Here is a 9,497-nt window from a genome sequence, read left to right on the forward strand (position 1 = left end):
CGACGAAAGAAGAGAGAAGATGAGAAGAGAGAGAGGTGATTCAATTACGTGTGATGAGAAGAGAGAGTGGGTAGAATAATGAACCTGCAAATAGGCCGTGAAACGAGGGGGGTAAACGGTGAGTTTAAAATCCACCATTTTACCCCTCGTTTTAAGTTAAGCATGCATCAAATACCGATGGGCTTTTTAAGCCCACCCAACCCAACTCAACTCACCCATCAAACATGCCCTAAATTTATTTTAGAAGGGTTTATTTTGATTTTTATTTAGGTTTAAGGAGCCAAGTGAAATCCGATTGATTTGATTTTTATTTAGGTTTTATTTCAATTTTCTACCTAATAAAATTCCAATTTATAGTAAAAATTGACAATTAAGCAAGCTCATCTCAACATTTAACGACCATAGTTAGCAATCAATTAAATCAAGTAATGATCAAATGAGTCAAGGGATCATAGGGGCCATTTAAAACCATTATATCCAAACTCCGGAGGCTAAAATTACTTATTATAAAATCTTAGGGACCAAATAGAAATTTACTAGGGATCAAAAGTGTATTTTGTCCTAAATAAAGAAATAGTTTAAAAATTAAGGTTTTGTTTAGCAACCATTTTATTTTTTGTTTTTGTTTTTAAAAATTAAGTCTATTTCCATCTCCAAATTTCTTACTTTATCATATACTTTTTACTAATGGTTTAAAAAACCAAGTCAAAATTTTGAAAATTAAAAATATAGCTTTTCAAAAGTTGATTTTGTTTTTGGAATTTGGCTAAGAATTCAACAATTGTAGTCAAGAAATATGCAAATCAATGTAAGAAAAACCAAAAAACCAAAAACAAAATAGTTATCAAATGGAATCTAAATTAATTAAGAAATTATATATTTTTATAGAAATGTTTGAGGGATTTTGATTATCCAAAAATGACTTTATAATGATTAACCGAATTAAATTATCAAAATATATGGCAAGAAATAAAGAAACTCATTTTATTGAAATTATTTTATTAAAAATTGTTTAAATTTGAAGGTATTTCCAATGACCCTTGCTATGAAAATAGTTTGGAATATATCTTGAACAATTATCAAACTTCCAAAGATAAAACCTAGCACATATCTTTATAATTTGTATGAACCAAATAAATTAAACCATGGAACATAACTCAAATAGTAAAAATATATCCTATCAATTAAAAAGACAGAGTTTCGAATCTCTTATCATTTAATGATTGATCTCAAATTAAAGGAAGGAAAAAAAAAAACAAACAAAAACATGTTTAATTAAGATGGCACTAAATAGTACAAACTATATCACAATCTAAAAACCACAACTCAGAAAGCTAGGCTATCATAACAAAGCTAAACATTACCCTTAATCACTACCACCACCTTTCTCTTGAACAAAATTAAAATACATACATATATATATGTATACACCATATTTATATTTTGCTACATAATAGAACATGCGTGTGGATTTTCATCACTGAACATCATTGTCAACCTCTGGTCGGGCGCATCGGCGATGGGAAAGGCTTGAGCGGCGTTCTTGACGTAGCCGGGGGGCGCCTTTTTGTCATAGGCCTGAGCAACATAAGGATAAGCCACAAAGTTGTATGGAACATAAGGCCAAAGCTCAGCCTTCTTTCCTGTGCTTTCCACCTTTCTTAAGACCTTTGTTGGCTCAGCATATCCATTCACTGTTACCTTACTTTGCTTCCTGTCCACCTTCACTGACTTCACTCCTTCTCGAGTTGGTAATCCATGAGCAGAAAAAAGTGTGTCAATAATTGTGTTCTATTTGTTTTGGTGTTTTTATTTTAGCCTAAAATGGTGTTGGATAAAAGTAATCAGAATTACAAATTTAGCAATTTATTAAAAGAATTAATTGTTATGACCGCATTTGATAATATACATAGATAATTTTCACAAACATAAAATAAAATGACAAGATCAGTCCTCCATAATAATATAGTCAAAGAACTATTGAATAAGTATAAACTCAAATACAACTTTTTTTTCTGTGACAATGATGAGTTGCAGTCTCATGTAGCCCTCTTTTATAACATACTTAAAAAAAATTATAAAATGTTGATGGGAAGTAGTAGAAAGTGTGGGAGACCTTTGATGGAAGAAACAGCATTTTTAATTTTCCTCTCACACCCATCACAGTCCATCTTCACCTTGATTTCTACTGTCTATAAATCACAAAAAGGAAACAATAATAACAATAATATATCACAAAACACAAAGAGATATTATCATACATAATGAAAAATAAAAACAAACATATATATATATATATATATATACCTGGTTTGGCTTTCTCTTCTTCTTTTTTCTTGAACCAAAATTATCTGTTACATAATCTAAAACAAAATCAACAATACCCATTTTCTATTTTTCCTTGTTTTAATTTAAGAACATAGAGTTTGGAGCTGTGGAATTTGTGGTGATCTATGTAGCCATATATATATAAAAGTAAACATACCAAAAAAAAAACTAAAGCTTTGAGTGCAAGTAGTGAACTCTTTCTTACAAAAGTTTTTAACAAAAAATAAAGAGACTTTTTTGACTTTTTACATCCAATCACCAAAGGACACCTCTTCAAAAATTTCAAATTGTCTTCTGGGGATTTTATCCAAAATTAAATAAATTATCTTTCATATAATTCACCTAATTAAACCACTGTTGTTTGGCTGTGTGTCTTGATTCTTATAGCTTTTGATTTCTTCATTCATTTAATTATCTCATTAATTAAGTCTAATTTGTTTTCTTGCTCTCGTAATCAACGTTGAATGAGCCTTGTCATCACTCAATCTAATTTGTGTCGGCTACCTTTAATATTTGTTTTATACCATACAAACTTTAACGAATCCAATAAATGAGGAGGAAAAATAATTTTTTGGGGGGTAAATATTATATTCTTTTCTTTCCAATTTCACCAAATTACACTCCCAACTTATGAAATCTTTTAACCTTAAAACTTTTAAAAGTGGTCAATTTAATTTCAGCATGGTTTAATTAGTTTTCGTATCATTGATCAACATGAAGGTCAAATCTCTCAACTTTACAAAAACTAATAATGTTGAACTAAAAAAAATATTGCAATTCTCATGCATGTTTCATGAATTATAAAATATATATATGATAAAAATTGATAAGATTAATTTGTGCATTATTCAACTTTTTGTTTCTATTAACATCAATGTTAAATTGATTTCTGTTGTAGGTTCATGAGAGTTATCTCGTGAAATTAGTCGATATACATGTAAGCTGATCCAAACATTCAGAAAAATTTAAATAAATAAATATATATATATATCAATGTTTAAATTAATTTTAGTCATAGCAATAATCGCTCATACTAGAATTAATTTAGTCATATCAATAGTTTTCTATCACTGTCTATTAGTGATTAAAAAATGCTTCAAAATGTTATTTTTCGTCAACTTCTTTAAATCAGTCTATTGTTGATAGTCGGTGAAGTCTTATAACATTGTCTATAAGTGATAGAAAATGATATACTTCTATCACTGATATTGAATACTATCAATAATGTAAAACACAACTATCAAACTATTAGGCTAAAGACAATTAGTTTCTCTTCTTTGATTCTCATATCAGCATCATCATCAACTTCCTGCATGAAAATGTTTCAAAATTATGAGATACATTGTTAGTAAGATAGTGATAGATGTGACAACGGATCTTGGATCGAAAGAAGAAGAACACATCTAGTGTGTTTTTTTTGGACTTCTTGCATGGACTGGGACAAAATTTTACTATATTTGTAAATTGTTTTAGCATTTGCTTGTAATTAATTTGGGCCATGTTTCTATATGTGCAACAAATTCTTTTAAATTTGGGAGAAATACCCTTTTGGTCACTTGTTTTCGAGAGGACAAGAGGAGAGAGATAGTAAAAAGGAGAAAAATAAGAGAGAGGTGACAAAATATGAAATATATATATATATTTAAAGTATTTTGCCCTATCATCTATTTACTCAATTTTATTTAATTTTAATTGATTTTAAACCTATTCAGTTGGGGTAACCGTTCAATGGACCCCATTATCAACAAGCCAATATTTCCCGCCAAATTCCATCTTCTTCCTCTGTTTCTCAATCCATCATACTGATTGCAGAGGACAAAGCTCCCCTCCCATGGCGTTCTGTCTCCATCTCTCTCTCATCCTCGTCTCTCTCCTCCCTCTCCTCTCTTCCCTTTCTCCCGAGGCCATCCTCGATGCTTCCGATATTCTCAATGATTCCGGCTTCTCCTCCATGGCTCTCACTCTCGAGCTCGCTTCCCGTTCCCTCCTCCACCATTCCTCCTCCCTCACCATCTTCGCCCCTGCCGACTCCGCATTCTCCCGCTCCCGCCAGCCACCACTCTCTCTTCTCCAGTACCACCTTCTCCCTCACGCCTTCTCTTTCGAAAGCCTCTGCTCTCTCCCCTCCGGCGCCAAGATCTCCACCATGCTCCCAGGCCGATTCCTCACCGTCACCAACGACGACACTCGGGTTTCACTCAACAACGTCACCGTCAACAGGCCGCCGATCTACGACGACGGATCTCTCATAATCTTTGCAATCGAGAAATTCTTCAATCCGTTCTTCGAGAGTTCTAACACGAGTAGCAAGAGAATCATCCAGCCCGATCTTGAATGTCGTGATTCTTCGATTCAGAGCGATCCTGTTGGGGCTCTGGCAGCAGCGCTGAGAAACAGAGGCTGGTCGGTAATGGCATCTTTTCTCGATTTGCAAGTTCTAGGGTTCCATAAACAACCCGCGCTGACGATCTTCGCTCCGGCGGATGATTCTTTGATGAATCACATCGGTAGTTTCTCCGATTGGATATCAATCTTTCGCCGGCATGTGGTTCCCTGCAAGTTGTGGTGATCGGATCTGGCGAATTTCCCCGGCGGAACGGAAATAAAGACGTATCTTCAAGGATTTAGCATCAATGTGAACCGGAGTAGTGGGGTTTTGACACTGAACGACATGTCGGTTACCTTTCCTGATATGTTCTACAGTGAAGGGATTGTCGTTCATGGAATTGGGGGAATTTTTGAGATACAAAAGGAAACGGAAAGAGAAGTGGAAGAATCTTCATCAGTTGAAAGTGGGGGATTTCCAGAATCTGGGTTTGAAGAGAATGACAGAGATAAAGCTGTAGCACATTACAATTTCTCTGTTTTCAGGTCATTTTTTTTTTTTTTTTTTTTTTTTTTTTTTTTCATATTATGATTTCTTAAGCATTTGATTCTCATTCTGTGAATATGATTCTGGATCAATTTCTGTGCAAAATTGTGAAAATTTCTGTGCACTTAGAATCAAGGTGTAAAAGATGTTAGGAAGGTGTTAATTCCAAGTGTAGAAGTGAAAATCTTGTTCTTTCTTTTTTAAAATGTGCAAATCGCAATAGGATTGAGAATGACTTGTTAACCCAATCTTTCTTCTTGTTTTTCCTTTTCTCTCTTTTTGTGGAGATTATGTTTTGGGCTTTCGTTTCTGTGAGATATAAGATAGCCATGATAACAAATATATATTTAACTTCATAAGTACACAATCTAAAAAAAAAAAAAATTGAAAAACACCCTTTAAATCTCTTATCAAAGATATAGGTAGAGAAGATGATAGTTGTAACAGGAAGATAATCACGAGTTAATAAAAGGTTGTAATTTATTTATTTATTATTATTATTTAAGTTTAACACGTAGATGTGAAAATTTAATCTCATGGTCAAGGGTATAAGTATAACTTTTCATAAAGGTGGATTACAAGTTTAATTGTCTAAAAACATGGATTATTTTATCCACCTACTTGTAATCACCTTGTTTTCAATTAGAAAGAAGTTTAATATGTTTTGGTATGAATTTCTACACTAATTAGAAGTTAAGCTTAGAAAAAATCATTGAAATATAATGAAGAATTTGAAACCATTAAAGCAACACAAAGGAAAAAAAAATCTAATCTAGATTCAGAACAGAAAGGAGATTCATATGCAAGATCATTAATCAATAACACAAAGCAATTACAGAGTTACAAGAAGTGTCAATTTCTTTTTCAGTTTCTTGCCTATAATCAAGTCGACAGACATACTAATGTTTTTATGTCAAAATCATCCCATTATTTCATCCCATGTAACATGAATGTTCAGAACAAAACGAATCAAGAAAACCATCTCTTCCAAACCAGAATTTCAAGGAACTATCAAATGAAATCCTCAACTCATCCAAGCTTCGGCGCCTTTCGCAGTTTTTCAATCTTCTCTGCCAGAACTGAAGCAGTATCCTTTCTGCCCTCATCAAGAAGAGCCTGTTTCAAATTGCTAAACATAGTGGCTGGTGGCCGAACACCGACATCCAACATCTCTTGAAAGTATTTGCAAGCATCCTCTAACTTGTTCTCATGGCATAAGCTATTAATCAACGTTGAGAACATGTGCATTCCTGGAAGAACTCCTCTAGCCTTCATTTCATCCCAAATCCGAATTGCCATATCCACTCGTCCTTCATTGCAAAACATTCTCACCATAATTTCGTATGTACTCACAGTTGGTTCACACTCAGGCTCGCTACTCATTCTTTGGAAAACAGAATAAGCTTCCTTTAATCTCCTACCCTTTATCAAGTGATGTAATATGATGTCGTAAGTCCTCGAATTCGGACCAACACCAAATTTCCTCATTTCATCTACCATCCTATATGCATCAGCCATCTTCATTGACCAACAATAAGCCCCCACAACAGCATTATAAGTCGGTGCCTCCGGAGCAAAGCCGCTAAACTTCGACTGTTCGAAAAACTCCAAAGCCTCACTCAATCTCTTCTCAGAGCCCAGACCACTGATTAAAGTACAGAACACATGAGGTGATGGCTTGACATCCTTAGCTTTCATTTCATGAAACAACCGAATTGCTTCATCATACTTCTTTGCCTTGCAATGTGCATGAATAACTATACCAAAAGTAACAACATCGGGCTCTATTCCTTCGTCTCTCATCTCCCTATAAACCTCATTAAACCTCAACAAGTTTTGATCCTGACCCCATCCTTCTAAAAGAATTGTGTATGACTTGATATCAGGCTTCAATTTTCTGAGCTTCATTTCATCAAACACCTCCTGTGCTTTCGCAACGTTTCTGGATTTGCTTAAAGTGTCAATCAGTCTATTGAAATCTGATACTCCCAGTTGGAATCCAAACTTTTCCATCTTTACAAATGAATCGATTGCTTCCTTAACTTTTCTAGCTCGAGCATATCTTCGAGAAATTAAAGCAAACGTTTCTCTACTTAAAATTCCTTTGCGTTTCATATCACTCACCAAATTCCATATCACATTAAACTGTTTGATCTTACCTAAGGATTCGATTAACCAGTTGTAGCTCTCCGTAGTGTGTTTGAAGCCTTTCTGCTTCTCTGCCCACCTGAAGAACGAAAGCGCAAGCAACCCCGCATTGCTCAGCTTCTTCAGCCCCTCCACAACCAGAGCCGGCGACACCTCCATTGGAGCACCATCAAGCAATGATTCAATGCAAGAATTAGGGTTTTTTGATATTAACTTACATAACTTTTCAGCATCCTGGACAATTTCAGCACTTTCCATGATAGAATTTTGGTCGGCCTCCAAATCCTGCTTGCTATGCTTAGTACCATGATTGGTGGAATGGTGAGAGGCGTAATTGTGATTCGGAATAAGCCTAGTTGAATGCTCATTGCAACAAGATGAAATGCAGATTGATGTTTGATTTCTAGTGATTTTTTTTGAACAAGAAACTGATCTAGCTGAAGCAGAGTGTGAAGAAGAACATGGAAGTGAGTGGAAAGAGCTTGTTCTTCGAGATAATCTTTGGAGGGAACTGAGGAATTGAAGAAAACCCATTGGAGAATCAAAGAAAATGAATTAAAATCACTTGGTTTAAGATGATTGCTTGCATCTTTCTTCTACCCATCTTTCTGCATCGTCTCTAACCATATAGTAAGAAAAAATTCAAAAGTATTGGAATAGCTCTTGATAAACCAAAGTCTTTATCAATTCAGATTTCACTTCTTTCAACACTTTTAAAAGAATTTTTGTGTAAGAATAAACAAATAGTCATGCAGTCTAGATTTCATTCTATCAAAGCTAAAATTTAAGTTAAACCGAGCATACAATTAATCTTTGGCTAGAAGATTAACATCATTAATCACACAAACAAATGAATGACTTTTAATCTCTCTCAAGAAAATAGTGAAATATCATGCATCAATCATTTTTATTCAAGGAAAACTTTATAAATAGACAAGGTACTCAACTCTGTCTCACACAATCTCGCTAGAATACATAAGACGACCTATGACATGCTTTTCTAAATCATACTCTATGTCAAAATCATATAAAATAACAAGGCGCTTTCATCATAAATCATATGCATAGCTACAGGACATACTCATAAACATTGACTTACAAATATTAACTCAACATTACAATATTCTTGCACGTCCAAACCACATATAATTCATGAGCATTAGACTCTTCAAGTAGAATTCCACTTACCTGAAATTGGTTCAAAACCTTACTCAGAGTCTCAAAAATGCTAAAAGAGTAACCTTCAACTTGAGTCCGAACACCTCAAATCTAGTCTAAACTAGAAATAGAGAATACTCAAAGGAAATTTAGGGTATTCTACCACTGAATAGACTTCAATCCTAACTGAAACGTGTGCGAATACGCTTAATGCTAAAGCAGTTAAAAAGTAAGTAACTCAGATATTTGGTCGAAATAGAATGGGTACTTACCAAAACCCGCCGAAGAGGGAGAAACGTTGCTGGAACACTGCTGGAACGTGTAGAGAAAAGGAATCGCAGGCTTTAAATCGCCAGGTTCTAGTGGGTCGCAAAATCGGAGGTGCTCGTAGCCGGAAGGGAAAGGCGTCGTGCGTCTCCCTGATAGGTAGCCGCGCCGGAACTGAAACGAAAAGGGAAGGAGCAGCGGCCGACCTCTTATCACGACAAAGAGAGAAAGGGGAAGGGGAAAATTGGATTAATATTGTACTTTTAAAAACTAATTAGCCAAATTCTTCCTTTTTCTTTCCAACTCTGTCATTTCTTTACCTTATTTAATGTACTCTATCCAATTATATTTCTTAATAATAACAAAAAGAATGTTATTGTATTTCTTAATAATAAATAAAATCTACTCTCAACTCTAAGAGACGTCATAGAGAAGAATAAAATCTCGATCATTTTTTCTTCAATAATTAGAAAATAATAAAATGTAAATTAAAATGTTCATACTAATACAACAATTTAATGTATCTCATTCATTTGAAAATAATAATAAAAAATAAATTTGTCCTACAAGGGGGACGTCATTGATTTTGAGCTGGTTGTCGTCGTCAACTTTGAACTTGAGGTTGTTTTGATTCCTCTTGATGTTGCTCTAGTATCTTTGCAAGTACTTCATAGTATAAATATTCATTATGCTTTCCACGGTCGTGTTGTTGGGAATGTCCTAA

At 34.3% G+C, this 9,497-nt stretch overlaps 3 protein-coding genes across 5 annotated transcripts; 1 reads left to right on the top strand and 2 right to left on the bottom strand.

Moving 5' to 3' along the window:
- Positions 1-1,252: 1,252 nt before the first annotated feature.
- On the bottom strand, positions 1,253-2,467 carry LOC120067260 (heavy metal-associated isoprenylated plant protein 20-like). Its single transcript, XM_090308500.1, has 3 exons — positions 2,308-2,467; positions 2,117-2,192; positions 1,253-1,739 (listed from the first exon to the last, which is right to left on the bottom strand). The coding sequence occupies exons 1-3, from the start codon at positions 2,386-2,388 to the stop codon at positions 1,447-1,449; spliced, it is 450 nt and encodes a 149-aa protein (XP_090164626.1). The 5' UTR covers positions 2,389-2,467; the 3' UTR covers positions 1,253-1,446.
- Positions 2,468-4,159: 1,692 nt separating this feature from the next.
- LOC120067259 (putative fasciclin-like arabinogalactan protein 20) lies at positions 4,160-4,897 on the top strand. The gene has a single exon (XM_039018789.2). It carries the CDS (start codon positions 4,160-4,162, stop codon positions 4,895-4,897), a length of 738 nt encoding a protein of 245 aa, XP_038874717.1.
- A 1,097-nt stretch (positions 4,898-5,994) lies between these two features.
- Positions 5,995-9,077, bottom strand: LOC120067258 (Tetratricopeptide repeat (TPR)-like superfamily protein). 3 transcript variants are annotated; one of them, XM_039018785.2, is made up of 2 exons: positions 8,779-9,077; positions 5,995-7,965 (listed from the first exon to the last, which is right to left on the bottom strand). In XM_039018785.2, exon 2 carries the CDS (start codon positions 7,880-7,882, stop codon positions 6,230-6,232), a length of 1,653 nt encoding a protein of 550 aa, XP_038874713.1. In that variant the 5' UTR covers positions 7,883-7,965; positions 8,779-9,077; the 3' UTR covers positions 5,995-6,229. The 3 variants fall into 3 exon arrangements, with proteins under 3 accessions (XP_038874713.1, XP_038874716.1, XP_090164878.1); XM_039018788.2 differs by having other exon boundaries at positions 5,995-7,859; positions 8,779-9,071; XM_090308752.1 differs by having other exon boundaries at positions 5,995-8,536; positions 8,779-8,992.
- Positions 9,078-9,497: the final 420 nt, after the last annotated feature.

This window comes from Benincasa hispida, chromosome 12, assembly GCF_027475165.1.
Source record: "Benincasa hispida cultivar pf3 chromosome 12, pf3_genome.v1.1, whole genome shotgun sequence".
NCBI lineage: Eukaryota > Viridiplantae > Streptophyta > Magnoliopsida > Cucurbitales > Cucurbitaceae > Benincasa > Benincasa hispida.